This window comes from Ursus arctos, unplaced genomic scaffold, assembly GCF_023065955.2.
Source record: "Ursus arctos isolate Adak ecotype North America unplaced genomic scaffold, UrsArc2.0 scaffold_27, whole genome shotgun sequence".
Taxonomy (NCBI): Eukaryota; Metazoa; Chordata; class Mammalia; order Carnivora; family Ursidae; genus Ursus; species Ursus arctos.
In genome coordinates this window covers 35,178,109-35,197,075 of record NW_026622952.1, presented here as the reverse complement: position 1 = coordinate 35,197,075, position 18,967 = coordinate 35,178,109, and the positions used below count along the sequence as shown (strand labels likewise).

The 18,967-nt window shown below is 45.2% G+C and overlaps 1 protein-coding gene across 6 annotated transcripts in view; it reads right to left on the bottom strand.

Annotated features, from left to right (window-relative positions):
• STOX2 (storkhead box 2) overlaps nt 1–18,967 on the bottom strand; it is a 209,027-nt gene that overhangs the window by 99,059 nt on the left and 91,001 nt on the right. The window contains exon 1 of one of the 6 annotated variants that reach the window (XM_048226227.2): nt 4,935–7,312. The exons of the other annotated variants lie outside the window; for them this stretch is intronic. Within the exon in view, the coding sequence (XP_048082184.1) occupies nt 4,935–5,100 (166 nt within the window). The 5' untranslated portion in view covers nt 5,101–7,312. Of the gene's footprint in view, nt 1–4,934; nt 7,313–18,967 lie in introns of those variants that run through there. 6 annotated transcript variants of the gene reach the window in all.

The following is an 18,967-nucleotide window of genomic DNA, read 5'->3' as shown; positions in this document are numbered from 1 at the left end:
CTAGAGCTGACCACAGCCTACACGCTTACAGACGACAAGGACCTCTACTCTTCACCTTATAGATGAGGTCCACGCAGTTTCTAGCACTGATCCACAAAAGCCACCCCCAATTCAAAAGTCAGCATATTATCCCACCAGCGAGGATCCAACCAGACTTTGTGTCTTGGTTATAACTGCACTCAGCATAAGCAATCGTGCACCAAAGAACATGCCATTGTCTGAACTGTCCCAACTCGCTGGGGCATAGGGAGTTTAAGCCACGATTGCTCTCGGGGTGTAAAAATGCTGAGGCGTTCATACAATAATCCCATATTCCTTTTTTTCAAATAAAAACGTTCACAAGAGTGTAAAAGATATTGAAATACCACAAGAGGTGACCTTTTGTGAGCGCATTCATGTTCTCCTGGGAAATAAAGAATAAAGTCATTCACCACCAAGTGTAATATTCCTCACTTCCACTGGCCTGATGAAAGGAGTCAACACAAGTAGTTTCAAATTAAAACACAGTTGGAGTAGCTGGCTGAAAACGGATCTCTGCAAAGAGGGGAAAGGAGGCTACAGGATGCTGTTTATTAAAACTTGCATATGATTATAGTTCGCCCATCATCTCCCACCCCCGTTACCCTGATTGCCAGGACAAGCCCCGCGCATATTTAACGCAACGCTTGGGGATGGCAAGAAATAGGATTCTATTGCAAAATGAGCACTGTTCCCACATATCCCACAGACGGGGAAGCACATGACTCCAATAAGCAGAAAGGGCAAAGGTTATTTCTAACGATTTCTGTGTAAGTGCTCAGAAGTCCTGTGATGGCTCATTACAGAGTCACTGTGGGGCCCAATTCTGTAATGGAAGCGAGGACCAGAAGGACCCATTACAGACGGGAAGGGAGGTCATGTTACTCGCCAGGGACACAGCTGGTTGGTGGCAGGCCCAGATTAGAACCTCGAGTGTCCATCCTCCACTGCCAGAAAACTCTCACGTCTCTTAAAATAACAGAACATAAGGAACTGGGACACACCATCAGCTGTGCCCCAGAATTCGTTTCTATAAAATGAAAACTAATATACTCATCAAAGTGGTGGGCTGGTCACTCCGCCCCACTGATGGTATTATTTAGATGGGGAGACAAAACCGATTTAAATTTTCTTTAAAAAGATGTCAATTTGGGGCTTTTGATTTATCTTTCTTTTCAAATCCTTTAAAGCCGTAGTATTAAAACTGTCTGCTTTCCTGTTCTTTAAGATGACAAGTATCACTTTGAAAGTGCCATGACTTTGGAGGGATCTCACGTTAAGCAACCCCTTTTATGAACATGCTCGATAGACCCTTTCTCATGGAAAAACTACTTTCCAACCCCAATGCCCCCGAGCTTGGTGACTTTACATGTGGAACATCCAGAAGGACCCATCCCCAGGGCTGGGGGAGAAGGCAGTGAAGAAAATGGAACTGGTAGCATCATTTGTGTGAAGAAGTCACGAGTCACACAGTTAACACACAGGGTTCTAACAGTTTCACCAACAAAAGCTTTGGTGCCTTGAAAATTATTTCATGGAGGTATGTGAGCATGTTTTCATATGTAAAGCACTAGGAATTATACAGATATGTCCCTCTTTGGGGAGGAGGGGCTTACTTTTATCTCTAGTTAATTGATATCATAATTTCTGGTTTTAGAAAACGCAGAAGAATGATCCCACATCCATTTGATCTAACCTCTTTTCTTCTTCAGATAATGCATGCACATGGAGTTATTCATCTTGGTTTGAACAAAGGCAAGATTTCCCCCCTTCTGCCCAGAAACTACCAATGGGAAATTAATATTCAAGATGAACAATGAACTCATCCCATGGCCTGTGGACTTGCTGGTTGCCAGGAGGAGGCCTGTGAATTCTTAGGATTATTTGAGATTTGGTAGCATGAATTGGGAGCTTACACAGTCATAAAAGCCATGGTTTTCAAGATTTAAAGTTTCAGAATTCTCTATTGAACTATGCTTCAACAGGATCTCTTTTAAGTTTTACAGGCGCCTATCCGAACCTCTTGAGTTTAAGGGTAGTTTATCCTGAAGCTATAAGAAAAAGCCCAGGCTAAATGTCAAGCCTATTGCTATAAATCACATTTCAAACTGGTAATTACTTATTAGTGGAGAGAAGGCTGTTTGAAATGGTGCTGTCTCATTAGAAAGCTATTATGGAACGCCTGCAATTCTGCCTTAATAAACAGAGTTAAACTTCCAGTATCTCCTGCATGACAGGTATGCCAGACCAAAACAACAGCTATTCAAATTTCCCCTCTCTCTCCTTTCCTAAAGTTAAGAAAAAAGTGATTCCCCCTCATATTTTTTAGGAATATTTGTGGGGGGGTGGATTTCTAAAGAGTCGCAGCTGAAGTTATTTTAAATTCCTTGTTTTAAGTAACTCGGTAACTTATCTTGTCCTTTGAACTCAGTAACAAAAAAATCCTTTTTACTGAAAACGAAGTATGATCATACCAGTCGTCATTATCCCAAATGACTGGACAAACAGAAAGAAGAAATATGAAAAGACTCATGTGTTTCTCAGCTGCTTCATTTTCTATTCCATTTTATGTGACAAAGGCTCTGTTTGTATCCAGAGTCACTAACTTGATACAAATGGATTTCCTTTACATTTCTTAAGAGGAAGAGAACTTCCTGTAAGTGATCTCTGTGTGTTTCAATATACCGTCTATTCCTATCGAGGCTGAGATTTGGAAAAGAGCCATATTTGAAAAGGAAATCGATAAGATACCCCCCCAAACGCACAAAAGATACACAGGAGCGAGTCCATCTATTCTCCCAGTGTTCATTGTAGGTGTCTGTCTTTAATATTTCCCATTGCCTTCCATTAGCACCAATACCTTTCATTACATGTTCTGGCTAACATTTAAAATGATGAATAAATAATAGCCCTCCATCCCTAGGCAAAACCATATTATATCCAACCCGACAGCCCCATGAGAATCTAGCAAGGCACTCTGCTCTTAGGGGACACTCCAGAAAACGCTGAATGAATGACACAGCTCTTCTTCCCCCACCTCCTGGGTTTCTTTTCTCAGTGGATGCCTAACATTAAATCTGCATAGAAAACCACCAACCTGAAACAGCTTATCTTTCAATACCACCAGAAGACCAGCTTACCATTTGCAGGTCAAGCAATGAAATAAGAAGAAAGACTCGAATAAAATTAAGAGTTTCTTTCCCGAGTCCTCAAAAACACCTTGCAGAGCTGGCAACGTAGCAGAAAAGTACTTTAGCAAATAATGAAAATGTGCTCATAATGAAGCTATGCTAAAGACAGATAAAAACAGGCTCCACGGAGCATGCCTGAAGTCATTAAAGAACCTCACAGGTTTGTTGAAGAAATGATGGCCACCTGCCCTCCTACAGCCTAACACCTGGTGTCAGTACTGGTTCCCGAAGAGGGATTTAAAAAGACGGGAACCATTCAGTGTGGATGAAGATATTCAAGCCCAAGCATTTGACACCCGGAATCATCTCAACACGCGTTCATGTACAGATGTGTTTTGAGGCTAGATTTCGACTTAGGTGTGTTTCAAAATTTACTATCATGAGTCTGAAGAACGTTGCAACCACAGCAGTGACTGACTGAAGTTACTAAAGTATAAACTGTACTTGTCACTTTGCAAATCTGGCTTTTCATGAAAGAGAAAAGCAAGGGAGCCTTATTGCCAAAAGAGTACAACATCCTTCTGTCGCCAGATTTTGTAATAAAAAGATGGTTATTTTATTTAGGTTTTATATTTATGGAAATGTGGTCACAAGACATTTTTAAAGCATGAGGTACTGGCCCCAGTTAAAAAAACAACAAAACTTGCTGTTTTAGGGGAAAGATAGTGGAGCTACGCTGAGCACCAACCACAAGCTTAAAGCCATCTTGCCAGTTAGGACAGGGCTCAGGATGATTTGGAAGAGTATGTGGTTTCAAATATAATCTCGGCTCTCCCATCACATTATGTTCGGCAGAAAATTAATTATTTCAAAATGAAAAACGAACAAAAATTGATGTCTTCTACATCCCTGCATACAAGTGGTCAACAATCAGGAAGGCGAAAACAAGGGAAGAGTTCCAGGATCTTCCTCCTTCAGCATTTCCTCCAGTATGCTATGCCCTGCGTTCCCAAGTCACAACCAAAGCCATTCCGTTGTGTTGCCAAAGGGAACCGGCTCCATCCGAAATGCTTTTAACAGCGTTGCGTTTTACGATGATGAACCCTTTTCTGAAGCCTTCCTTCCCGTTTAGGTTCTGCTCGTCCTTCCTGTCTGACATGCAAACACAGCCTCCATGCTTTCCATACAACCTAATTCAGAGCAACGTATGTTACATCCACACGGAATCATGTGAGCGTTCAATCCGCAGCCACACCATTACCCCACAGAATGCATTCAACGAGCTCCCACAGAGCTCTCTGCGTGCACATCGCACGAGCCTGCGATGTACGTGGGGCTCTTCCCCGACTCGGGCCGTCCAGAACGTGGACGGAACCTGTTCCCCTTGAAGAGAAGGGGGCTGTTGGAATGCCCACGAGGAGGACTGGCCACAATGCAGGAGCCAGCCCGCTCGCTACTGGAGGCAGCGCTGGACGCAGGCTCTGCCACAAAGCTCCAGGAGCCTGCGGCGCAAGGAGCTTGCAGTCATTTATCTCCTGCGGCCAAGACGCCCGGCACGTCCCCCTCCCTCGTGGTACCTAACTACTAGCTCTCCAACCCCATATTGAGCGGGCCTGCTGTGGATCTTGCCGAGGTACAAAATGGTGGATGGGAGCTAATTTTTTCCTGCTTTCCCCGTAACTTAGCGCATCCATCACCGGCCGTCCTCCCACCTAAGCACCCGGGCAGCGGCGCACCGAGCACGCCCCGCGGACCCGGCCCGGGGGCAGAAACGCGGGCACCCACCTGATGTCATGTAGCCCCGCGAAGCCTGGGGCGCGAAGGCCGCGGGGAAGCGCTTGTGCAGGCGGTAGTCCTTCTCGCTGCGGGACCTCATGCGGTCCGAGGCCCGGTCCGAGAAATCCGAGCTAGGCCAGGCTCGCCGCAAGGTTGTGCTCCGGGTCTTCTTCATGGTGGGGAGCGCGACCTGCCGCCCCGATCCTGGGGGCCTCAGCGCCGGGGCGCAGCGCGCTGCTTCATCCGTCTACGGCGGGCACGACCCGGGCGGACTCTGCGCACATTTTCCCAGCCCCTCCTCGTCGGCGTCTACACCGCCAGCGGCGGGTCCGGCCCTCCCCACGCCCCCACACCCCCCCACGGCGAAGGCTCCGATTTTACACACGTCCCACAATGCATTACACTTCATTTGCAATCCGCCCGGCTTATAGCTTCCAGATTCCTGGGGGGAAAGGCACGTTAGGAGGCTCCCCGGCCAGGAGGAGGCGGGGAGGGGGCGGGCGGGGTGGGGGCGCCGAGACTTGCAGCGTGAAAGCAATGGGAGCGCAGACAATGGCCCGATTCAGCGCAGGAGTGCTTAGCCAACTGTGAGCCACGGCACAAAAGACCCAAACAAATGAGGAAGCCGAGGCCTCCCGGGCTGACCCGGGATCGGGCGCCCGGGAAACCGGAGGGGCGGCGGCAGACCCTCCGCACCCGGCGGCTCAGAGCGAGGCGTGGGGTTGACAGTGTCCAAGTCGTGTCCCCCAGGGCCTTCTGACCGCGCGGCCCGCAGTCCCGGGCGCAGGCTGGCTCTGCCTCCCCTGCAGTCCTTGGGAGGCAGTCTTCATTACAGAGGCTCGAATGGGGGGCGCGTGTGCACAGGGATCCGAGCAGGCTCTGCAGACAGCAGCTGCGGCAGGCGGGCTCCTGCGGAATCCAGGAAGAGCCCGAGTCGTCCTCGCAACTGCAGCGCCTCGTCAATCTTCCTCCTTCCGAGGCTCAGGGTGGTGTGCGTGCGTGCGTGTGTGTGTGCCCGCGCGCGCGCGCGCGCCGACACGCATGTGCCCCCCTACACATGCATGCTCCTACTTACTGGCCGAGGGGGCGTCGGGAGCCATGGCTGCCAACGATGCCGTGCCTGCAGATCCACACCCGCACGGTGGCACCGCTGCTCGGTCGCGAGCGCGCACGATGGCTATTGACGGGCAGGAAGCAGGGCAGCCGCCCAGTCTCATGCTAATCACCCAGCTGCCTTAAGTTAGAGCACGGATCCTGTCAGGCTTCTCTTTTTCATGTAAAACACCCTGCGGCGGCGCGGGGACCTTGGCCGGTGCCCCAGCCTGGAGTCCGCGCTTGGATATTTACATATTTCTAGGATGCTCCCTCCCCCTCGCAGAAAGAGAGCGAACCCCCTCGGTGGGAACCGGGAGATGTGCGGTGCCCTGTCTTGCCCACCTGCGCCAACCGCGAGGTCAGCGAGAGCCGGAGGAGGGGCCGCCACCGGGGGCTCCTCCGACAGCCGCAAACGCCGGGGCGCCTGGTCCACGCCGCCTGGGAAAAGCAGTGGTGGTGGCCTCCGGCTCTTCCTCTCTCTCCCTCGATCCCCCGCGTAAGTCACTAGCCGCCCGCTAACCTGCATTCAGGTCTTTTACACAGCACGGCTCTGCACAGCAGCTTCTGGTCCAGCAACCAATCGCTATAGGACAACAATGCGCGCGACGCGGGAGGGGAGGGGAGGGGAGGGACGCGCCGCCCCGGCCGAGGCGCGGGGCCCGGGACGCCGAGGTCACGCCGAGTTAAAGGTGCGCGGTCACAACGCTGCGAACCCCGACGACGTTTTTTTTCAAAACGCTCATACCCCCACATTTGGGTTTCCAAAAATGCTCGGGTGTTATAAACAACAAAAATAAACCTGATTTTTCTTTTTCAGCATATTTTACCTTTTTCGCACTTTTTAAAAAATTACTAACGATGCAACGTTCAAAATTGTGGGGGTTTTTTTATGCTGTAGTTTTGTAGCCACAGCTGCCAATGTACAGAAACGAGGATATGAAATCTTTATGGGGCTATGATCTTATCACGCTGATACCGCCAAAAAACATAAACCAGAAAAACAGCAGGCTCTAAATGGTTAAGACTCAAGAGTTCTAGAGCAATTCGGTGCTAATCCGAGACTTGAATTCTTGGGGGGGGGGGCGGCAAGGTTCTTGAAGAACTATGCGGAGGGGGCAGGGTTTAAGCCACAGCATTAGATAATCTAGAACTAGAGTTTCCATTCAGTATTTTAAGGCTGCCCTCTGTAACCTGGGACCAGCGGAACTAATCCATCTCTTGGGATGCTGGGGGGTAAACAAACAAGCAAACAAATAAGATCACTAAGTAACATATGGAACTTATATTAATCAAAATTTCGTACTAACTGTAAGCCAATTAGCTAATGGTCAGTGACTTTTTTTTTAAATTAGGAAAGGCTAGTCTCCCAAAAGGCACATTTTGCTAAAATGTTTTTTTTACTGAAAGAGATCTTCTAAGAGCAGAAAGACTACAGCTTTAGAAGCTATAGAAGACTAAATGTGTAAAGAACCATAAAGGTAATACAAAATAACTGTATCAATGAATGCACGAGATGTTGATGTTTAAGTATCTTAATCCAATTCAGCATACAGTTACTCAGTACCTCCCAGGAGCCAGAAGTGGTGATATGAATGATTACAACAGTTATCACTGAGGGTTAACGGTGATTGCCGTGGTAACTGTGGTATTTACTCATTCAGTAAATAATTACTGACTATCTAGAATATGCCAGCACTGTGATGGGTGCTGGACAAACAGAACACCACGCACGGCCCCACACAGTTTAGTGGTCTCGTAGTAAGCAAATAAAGGCACAAACTGTGCCACATTCTACGAAGAAGAAGAACCTCTATGAGAAAAATGACAGTTCATCTGAGACCTATGGGATGAGGAGTCATCCAAGCAAAGAGTAGGGAAAATGGTGTTTCAGAAAGTGGGAACAGTGCATGCAAAGGGCCTGAGGTGGGAAAGAAGCATGGCTTCTGCTGGAAGCAGTTAAAGAAGGCCAGGGTGGCTGGAATTGGAGCACAGGAGAAAGGTGTGTGATGAGGTCATGGAGGAAGGCGAGAGCCAGATCATGCAAGGACTTGCATTAAGGGTTTTGTATTCTATCCCAAGTGCAGTTTGAACTGCGGAAGGGTTTTAAGCAAGGAAGCAATGATAGTTGTAAAATTTCTATATAGAAGGGGCTGAGCAGAGGGAATCTATTTGGAGGGAGGAGTCGGCCAGGAATTCTCTGGAAAGCAAGCTTGAATTGCCCTTGACTTAAAACTGAGAAAATATTCATTGTTTGTATGGAAAAAAATGGGGTGGGGTGATGGAGATTTGGGAAGGAGAGCTACACTCAGCCACCTCTGAACACTGGCCTTGCGGGGTGGGGGGCATCGTCCAATGTACATAAATCGAGTACCCTCGCAGGCAAAGCCAAATAGCCAGCCACGAAGAATCAGAATGGGTTGGGTTAGCTGAATGGAATCAGATAGTAAAGTAGGAGAGGTAGGGATAGTTACATAATTTACCTATCCAAATCAGATGACAATATCGAAAAAGGTTATGAAGTTAAGGTTCGACTCTAGCAAATAGCATACTATGAAACCAGTGAATGTGGAATCCTCTGTTATTGTAGTCATTGTTAAAATCAGGCTCAGTGTATCCATCTGTCCTATGGAAATGTTCACTCTGGTCATATACAACCTGTAGGTCCCCAGTCCCACTAGTTTCAAATCTCTCAACCTACATGAGACAATCATGCATCTGGGTTAGGAACATCGCAGAAGCTCAGCTGCATAATCTAGTATTCAGTACTAGAAAGTTTAGAAATAAATGGAGACATGATAAAGCAAATCAAGTTTACAGTATTAGTACTTTTAAAATCAAGCTTAAGAATCATCTGTATACTTGGTATTTACATATCAGATGAGAGACGATCAGGTTATAGACTCTAATTACATACACGTTTGTTTTGTGATTCTAACTCAAATGTGTAACTGATTTTAGACCAATACTTTTAAGTTGAAAGGTATAAGAATTCTAACTTTGAAATTCTCATTTAAAACTTTGGTTTATTAGGTTTCAAGAGTTTAATGAGCTTAAGAGTTGTAAGAATATAACCTCTATGAAGGTAAGGGATTCTTCTGTTTTATTCACTGTTGCTCACGTGTTCGGAGCTGTATCCCCAGTGGCTAGCAGTGCCTGGCATGTACTGGATGACTAATGAAGCCAGAGCTAGTAGTCTGGAACATTTGGTCTGAAGCCTTCCCAGTCAGACAAATTAAGTGCTTTTTAAAAATTAAACATACCAAATTTATAAATGCAATTTAAGTTTTTAAGGGAATGTACTTAACTGTGTTTCTAAATGGAACTAATTGTTGAGGAAAGGGACTTAAGTCTTCAATTTGAATTAATCAAATTTTTTCAAAGTTCCCCCAAGAGTTACAGGTTTTTATTTTATTTTATTCTTGTAAATTTACAAGTAGAGCTAACTGAATCTAAAAACTTAAGGACATTTTTTGTTCAGTGTGTATCTCTCGTAAAAGAAAATTTGATTTTTTTCAATTTGTATCTCTAGCATACTGAACATTAATGAACGACCTAAATATCTGTAAACTATCTTTGCTGTGCACAGAAAGCCCCCCTCAGACATTAGAATGCCCATACTGACTACAGACTGAACATGGAATAGATAGGGGAGAAACCGAATCACTGGAGTAAAGGTTGAGATGAGTGGGAAATAAATACAAGCATAAATACAAGTGGTAACAGGTCCAAGCCTTGACCGTGTAGCCTAGAAAAGATGAATTTCAATCCAGGACCTCCTAAGCACACAATGCCCTGGGGTGCAGTCAAGTATGACTGGTATGGTAAAAGACCTAAGTGTGCAGAAAGGAAATAGTCATTGATGTATGTTACACGATACATGCATGGAACTTTGTGCTTAAAATATTTGTCAAATAAAAATCAGAATTCTTTTTTTAAATTCTTTAAATTTTTTATTTTGTTATTTTTATTTATTTTCTTTTTTTTTAGAGAGAGAGCAAGAGCATGAGCGGGAAGGGGCAGAGAGAGAGAGAGAGAGTCTTAAGCAGGATCCATGACCAACACAGAGCCTGATGAGGTGCTTGATCTCAAGACCCTGAAATCATGACCTGAGTTGAAATCAAGAGTCGATGTTTCACCAACTCAGCCACCCAGTCGCCTGCCCCTAAAACTCAGAAATCCAAGTCTGATAGTAATTTCTCTTTCTGCTTCGTCCTGAAGCATGATTTGCAGATGATAATCAATAGGTTACTTTGACTAATGCACCGATTAGCAAAAAAAAAAAAAAAAAAAAAAAAAGGCGTACATACACACCATGAAGTTGGGCAGCTGTGTGGCTGAGGTGATAAAGCTAGATGGAATCTGGAAAAGAGCACGCCCCTGATGGACTAGGGCTATTTCAGAGGCTTGTGAGATGGAAAATTGGGGGAATTTCTTATGGGACACATAGCTACACTCCTACGTCCCTAGGTGTATGTCCATATCCGTAGGGCCTGGGAGATGCTGGCCTTCAAAGGCTGCTAACTAAGGTAGCTGACCAAGGCGTTATCCTCAGGGCACTTTTGTCCACATTTTGTTTTCCTTAACCCAGGCTCCAAACTGCTAGTTACAATTTTAACTGACAGCTCTGGCACGTATGGTCCTTCTTAGAAGATGCTGGACAGGTGGTGGCTGAAACACCCCAGGAAGTGATAATCCATAGGATAAAACACGTTTAAGAGAACTCTTAAGAATAATGAGAATGTATGCATAGGTTTCCTTTCCCTTGCTATCAAAATCTAAGTTGAATGTCTCTTATCCTCACTTAGGTACACTGTCACTTGTCATTCGCTCCTGACAGGGCCGTAATGAGTAACGGTTGTCGGTGAATGCCACCCTCAAAGATAGCAATGTACGGGGATGGAGGGAGTCACCAAGGAGAAGTAACTCAAGAGGGGCCTGAGTCTGGGAGGCCTGCTGATGGGGGGGCTGGCAACATTGTGATGTGAGACACATCTCGATGCCAGACTGATCGCAGGCAGAGTAACAGAAGGCAGGGAGGCGTGGGGATGCCCAGGATATGGGCGATCATATCTTAGGGGGGGACCTGGAAAAGTCAGTCTTTGAGTTCCATTTGTTTTTTCAATTGTGATGGGAATAATACTTCTCTCAAAGGGTTGCAGCGAGGATTTGCGGTAAATATACCAATGTCCTGATTGACTGCTAACAAGTAGAAAGAAAGCACCAATAAAAGATAACCAATTTTATTATTACTATTGAACACTGAGGGAGGGAAGCATTTTAAAAACCTGAATCCTTTCTGGATCCTTTTGTTCACCTATGAACCCTGCTTTGTATCAAATTAACAAAACGGGCTAAATTCCAATGGGGGCCAGGGATTTACCAGCGAGCACGCAGACACAGTGGGCACTGCTGAGCTGCGTAGGTGAAATACACAGCATCCAGACCCCGGGCTAGGAAAATAGAAAGAAGAGAACACCCAGCCCAGCTAGAGCAAACTCGGGAGCTGAGGCATTCACTGCCTCGCACACGTGGATTCAAGTGCAGAAGTCACTGGGATCAAGAAGAGAGTCCAGAGAAGCTGGAAACAGCCGAAGTGTCCATCAGTGAGTGGACGAACAGAATGTGGCCTGTCCAGACGATGGAATGGTGCTCGGCCTTAAAGAGGAAGGCATTCTGACACAGGCCACAACACGGGTGAACCGTGAAGACATTAAGTGAAGTGGAAGACGCCAGACGCAAAAGGACCGTATGATTCCCCTTAAATGAAGTACCTTTCCATTTGGGAAGATGAACAAGTTCTGGAGACGGATGGTGGTGATGGTTGCACAACAATGTAAATGTGCATCGTGCCACTAACTCAAACATAATTAAAATGGTAACTGTTTTATGTATATTTCACCGATATTGTAAGAAGAAAAAGAACAGAGGACGTGTGCACTGCTGCCGGAAGGACGAGCTAGTGCGCACTGGCCTTCTGACCTGCCCGCACTGGTTGCACACACCTTCTCCTCCATCACCTTTGAAACCACGGGCTAACATCAGGGAGGCCATGAGCATAGCACAGGCTCAGAAGTAAACCAGCAGGGTCAGGCGCCAGCAAAGTATTAGTGGGAAAGGTGTCCTTCAAGGATGCGTTTGAATTTGTAAAGATCGAGAGAACAAATTTTTAAGATTCCTTTTAAGTTTACAGACACTGAGGTTTTTGCTCTTTAAATGTATATTATGAATGAATGAATGAATGAATGAATGAATGAATGAACGAACGAACGAACATATTCACGAACACTCCATTCTAACTCTCCGTTTCTACCAACCGGAGAAAGTAGCCTGAGCGAAGACACTGGTCTGGAAATCCACAGAGGAAGCTACGGGTCTCGTCCAGCTGGCGTTCTCCGGGTTCCTTCAGTCTCTCTAGCTAAGCTCGACTACACCCTCTGCTTCGTGTTAACCCCTGGACGTGAAAGCTTTCCCCAAACTCTCACCATCTGACCTCTCCCCTAGTCTGTCAACTGAATATTTTCCTCAGATTCTCCATGGACAATCAAACTCAAGCTGCTCATTACACAAAATTAATCATCTTCATCCCCGCTCTCCCAACCTCTGGCTTTCCGAACATGGTGAGTGGCGCTCCCAGGCATCCAGTCTCATAAAGCAAGAACGTGGGAATCAACTAGCCTACGCTTCTCTCCCTCAGGGTTCCCTCCCATCCATCCCATGCCCCTCACCACCCCCAGTTGTCACCATATTCCTCTGGCTTTCTACTGCCTTCCTTTGTCCCAAAGGCCTGAGTCAAGGCACTAGGGAAGCAGTGGCTGGCCATAAACAGAAACCCAGTGTCACGTGCCAAAGATACACAAAGGGTAACCAAAAATCTTCAGTGAAATAAAACTATATTATAAATTTAAATATCACAAATGAAAATAAGATATATATAATCATATGACTCATTTATTTGTCTAAATATATACTTCAAAATAAGTTTTACAATTAAAAATGGAAATTGATCGTCAGTAATTTGGATCAATATTAAATACTTGAAGGCAAAACTCAGACTGTATAGTCATAAAAAGATTATACATTTCAGTCTCTATATTAACTAGAACGGAGAAGCCCCAAATCAAATGTGAACGCAGTTGGAAATCATAAAGCTATTTAACCATCTTCTCTGATAAGATTTTGACACTGACCATGAGGCAGCTGACTTCTGTTCAACAGTTCTGTTACCTGAGGTAAACCTCAGAATGGGTTTTTCTTCTGAATATGCCACATAGTAATACCTTCTGCCCTCTTTGGAAAAGTACCCATGAGGATCTCATATCAAGCTTGCAAGTCTCTCTTCAAATGCTTAACATCCTTTCAGTAAAATCAGAAGAGTTTTCATCTGGTGGTTCAGCCAACTAAGAGAACCCCGTTCACGATAATCTTGGTGTGCAGCCCCTACGTCCAGCTTCAAAACCACCTCTTTTAATCCTCCTTATACTGAAAAACTGTCTTTGCAAAATAGCAACCTAAGGAACCTAAACTTACCCTCACAAGACTTCGAGTAATGAAAGATAGCACCAAAATATGGCCATTTACAAGGCCAGGGGCAACTAGGCACGCTCTCACAGAGAATCGGCTTCCTCTAGAAAGGCCTAATATTTTTCTGAAACCCATGCAGATGTATACCGGGCTTTCTCACATGATCCAATAAGCTTCAGAACGAAACAAGTGGAGTGAATGGAGTGAATGAAAAATTTGAGTCACATCACCTCCATGCAGATTGAGAGGAGAAAAAGTAGAACGTTGCCCAATTGACACGACTGGTAATATTAACAATCCCTTAAGTAACTCTTTCCATTTTTCATGGACATGTCAGGCTTACAGGACAGTGAGAAGCTTCTGCTTCCATGGCCAAGCTTCAGTAGGTAGGCTGAGTTCTCCCCTGGACCACCAGGATTTTGGTCACAACCCGACACAATGTCTCCATGAATGTTCAGCTCATACTTGACTAACCATAGAAGACGAGCTAAAATCACAGTATTGGTGGGTTCCTCAGATTATAGTGAGTGGTATCAACCTTGTACGCAGAAAAGGTCAGAAAAATTGTTTTTTTTGTTTTTTTTTTTTTGTTTTTTTTTAAAGATTTTATTTATTTATTCGACAGAGATAGAGACAGCCAGCGAGAGAGGGAACACAAGCAGGGGGAGTGGGAGAGGAAGAAGCAGGCTCCTAGCAGAGGAGCCTGATGTGGGGCTCGATCCCATAACGCTGGGATCACGCCCTGAGCCGAAGGCAGACGCTTAACCGCTGTGCCACCCAGGCGCCCCGGTCAGCAAAATTGTTAACTCTCATCATTTTATAATAAAAAATACTGTATCTTTATGTTGAACAACTCCTTAAAGTGTTCTGCCACAAGATAACCAGCAGGCTTTCTGTCTAGAAATTCTTCTCCTGGTTACTCCTCACCTCGTGACAAAATGTGAAGATTGTGTGAGCTGTAAATCCACTTCCTGAGCACAGATAATCTGCAACAGAGAGGAATATCCTAAAAGCAAAACACAGCTAGAGAAAGGGGAACCCTCTTACACTGTTGGTGGGAATGCAAACTGGTGCGGCCCCTCTGGAAAACAGTATGGAGATTCCTCAAGAAGTTATATATAGAACTACCCCACGACCCAGCAATTGCACTACTAGGTATTTATCCAAAGGACACAAAAATACTGATTTGAAGGGGCACCTGCACCCCAATGTTTATAGCAGCAATGTCCACAATAGCCAAACTGTGGAAAGAGCCCAGATGTCCATGGAGAGATGAATGGATAAAGAAGATGTGGTGTATACACACTCACACACACACACACACACACACACACACACACACACAGAGGAATATTACACAGCCATCAAAAAGAATGAAATCTTGCCATCTGCAATGATGTGGATGGAACTAGAGCGTATTATGCTAAGCAAAATAAGTCAGTCAGAGAAAGACAAGTACCCTATGATCTCACTCATATGTGGAATCTAAGAAACAAGACAGATGAACACAGGGGAAGGGAAGGAAAAATAAAATAAGATGAAAACAGAGAGGGAGACAAACCATAAGAGACCCTTAACTCTAGGGAACAAACTGAGGGTTGCTGGAGGGGAGGGGGGGGAAGGGGTAACTGGGTGATGGGCATTAGGAAGGGCATGTGACGGAATGAGCACTGGGTGTTATACGCAACTGATGAATCACTAACTTTTACCCCTGAATCTAATAACACACTATATGTTAACTAAATTCAATTTAAATTAAAAATTTAAAAAAAAAAAACACAGTACGGGGCCACACAGAAATGGCCTCCACGCCATGTGCTCCCAAGCCATCCCCAGGTGACACACAGCCACCGAACACACTCACCCAATACAGCTGCTGCCCTCAATCTCTAAGTCTTCATTTCTGTTGTACCTTTTACTTAGAAGAGTAGTATGAACACAAGGCCTTGCATTTTCTCCTGAAGGCCCAACGGATCACCTCGGGCACTCATTGCAACGGGCACAACACGCAGAGCTACGCCCACTCCTCAACAACGTCATTTCCCTTCTCTGGGCCTTCTTGGAAGCCGCCCTGCTTGCCTGAGATGCCTATCACCTCTTCATCCTCCTGGAAAACTCACTCATCCTTCGAGATTCGAACTGTGGTCAGCACTCTGACAAGCTTTCCCCCTTCCCCCTCCCTCAGCCCTCCGGTTCTCCTGCAGAGTGCGAAGCCTTTGTTCTGCGCTCACCACATTGTCATACAACAGAATATTGCACCGGGCTTCCAACTGCCTCCCTGGCTTGTCTGCTCCTTGAGACCGAGGGCCATTTCGCTCCTGGAACCACAGCGCACTGAGCACCTGCTATGTGCTAACAAAGGCTGTCAGTTCTGCGGTCACAAATCAAGAGCAAAAAGAACAAAACGTTCTGTCACCGTCCTCAACAATAAACAAATAAAGTAATAAGTTACAGAGAACGTGAAATAGCAATACTGCTATGGAAGAAAATAAAGCCAGGGACAAACACCGGGCTGAAGCTTTGCGATTTAAAATGGGGTGGCCGGGGACAGCTTCACTCTAGTCATCAGGGAAGCCTCGTGCCTTTCCAAAAGGAGGCCCTCGATAAATGTGTGCAGTGCTGGGCTAATTTTAGACCCTCTTCAGTGCTGTGGTCCTAGCAGAATGCAACAAATACCATGGGTATGTAAAGTGGATTTGGGATCGTAAGCGAACTAATATTCTATCAATTTTGTTTTCCTTCAGGTCCACTTGCAGCTAAGGAATAATACATGACGCCTTCTGTTTGCACAGGACTTTACAGTTTATTGAGTCTCTGAGGTCTGAGGCGAGCAAGGCAGGAGCTGTAATTAAAGAGGAAGAAACGAAGACCCAAAGGCAGTAAGGGATTTGCCCAAAAGTCATACGAAGGTTGAGGACCCAGGCTTCCATCCTTGAGATTCCCAGTCCAGAAGTTTCCCTCCCCACCCACCTGCCTCTGAAAGGACTGATGCGAGCACTTGCAAGGCTCATCTGCTCACGGTATGAATGAAGTTCACACACATTTTATATTGCTAGAATGGCCCACAAATTTCTGTTATCTTATTAATGAGTTTTATGAATAGGGGTGCGTGTGACACAGAAGACGAATTTCTGCAGATGACTCAAATAACTCCCTCGGCTGCTTGTGCGGACGCTGCGCGAGGTTTCAGTTAAACCCACACCCTCCTGCAGACTAATCAATCTTGAAACGTTGTTTCTTCAGTTCTGTTTGCAGGTCACCACAGACCCGTTTCCCGAGCCAGTGAAAAAAACCCACACTAGATCACAGATGGACTTTAAAGGATGGATCTTTTTCCCAACATGTGCCTTCCTGTAATTTAAGGAAATGTTATACATGAACAATTAAAATCATACAGCAAAAAAGAAGCAAAGCTCTGTTTCCTATTCTATCGAATCACAGTAATTGTAAAAAAAAAAAAAAAAAAAAAAAAGGTCCCAGATATGGAAATTCCAGCCTGTATTTAACGACTGAGCCACCCAGGTGCTCCCCAGCCTGTATTTAAGAATAACTATGTCTACTTCTAGTGCAAATAGGACTTATAGGTAATATCATGTAATAATTACTAACAACATTTTAAACTTTATTTTTTTTTAAAGATTTTATTTATTTATTTGACAGAGATAGAGACAGCCAGCGAGAGAGGGAACACAAGCAGGGGGATTGGGAGAGGAAGAAGCAGGCTCACAGCAGAGGAGCCTGATGTGGGGCTCGATCCCAGAACGCCGGGATCACGCCCTGAGCCGAAGGCAGACGCTTAACGACTGAACCACCCAGGCGCCCCAACATTTTAAACTTTAATATGGAGTGAAAAGCACACAGATGCAGTTATTTAATAATTTCTGCTGAGTCCATTTGAAATATTTTTTTAGCTTTCTTTCACTAGGAGTTGAAGTAATTAGACTTGTGGACAATAATCTTCAATCTTCCTATTATTGTTCATTTGGTTATTTTAAAAGCGCTGTGGACCCTCTAGTTCAAACACAGAGGAGTAGCTATAACCTAAAAATCGTTTGCAGCAACTTTCATTAGAGTTACCATATTATTTATTATTCCACTAGGACACTTTTTAAAGTAGAAAGGATGCTATTAATTAGACTAGGACAAAATGCTTAAACCAGTGCCCTCCTGGGCAAACAGGGACATCTGGTCACCCTACTTTCAGGAAGATTAGTCAAAAAATTTTAAGTTTTGCTTTATAGGTGCAAATAAATAAATCTCAAGTGGGGAGATAAGAGAAGTTACCAAGAAGATATTATTTTTAAATGTAAAATAATAATATTTTGGGTGTCTCTATCTGCTCTTCTTTCTCCTCTGACTAAAACGCTGAGGATTCAAAGATCTGTAGCAAACGTTTAGTTCTGGCCAACACATGTACTGAATCGGCTCTGCTATGCCCCCCTTTGCCAAAAAACAAAACACCAACCGGCTCAGGTAACTGCCTGTGACGGCAACTGCTCCTTGTGAAGGGAACGTGAACTCAGCCTTCCCCAGATTTCTGTCCCCGGCGCTCTCTCACTTCCCACAGAGAAGGAGGGAATGACTGTGTTAAGACGCCACTGGTGGCTTCCTCCAGGCCACTGTGTTGAGGCCACTGGCAGCAGAGGAAAGGGACAATGACACACTTTCTAACATTTTACATGTGGAACATGCTTCGGCACACAAAAAACCCAGTTCTGACAGTCGAGCCTTGGCCTCAGCCTGCATTTGGGCTCTGTGTGGACAGACCTCTGTGCCAGTCAGGAAACTGTCTATCTCAGTGGCTCCTCAGAAGAAAGGAGGGAGAGTATCCTAGAGGTGGGAAAAGGCCCAACCCAAATAAGAAGCTACAAAAAAGACAGACGGCAATGAAGGAAAGAGAAGATTGAACCAGAGATAAGAAAGAGTCACAGTTACTTGACACAGTTTTCTTCAAAAATCTCAAAGACTGATTTCCAGGGGATATCAGATCTGGCTTCCTGGCCTCCAGACACTGTGTTTTACACACCTCCAAATCCTTGAAGGTAAGCCTTCCATGGAATTTTCCAGAACCATTATACAATTTCAAACTTATGTTATTTCAGTTTCAGGCATGAGGAAATCCACCCATGTTTGGTCCTAACAAATAAATGTATTCAGAGTCATCACCCATATGCTAATGAATAGGTGGCACTGCAAGTGTGATATTTTAAAGTTAGATTCTGTAACAAGTGAAAACTAACTGCTTGGGGAGAGAGGCTAGATATATCCTATGTATGCATCGATGAGGAGAAGACCATCCAGTTGGCTTTTATGTGTCATCACAGAGTGTTGTAATCGCCACCACAACCTCAGCCACCAAAATCTAAAAGTTTAAGAGAAAGCGATTCTACGCACTTGTCAGAGTTACACGTGATCCAAGTTCGAGA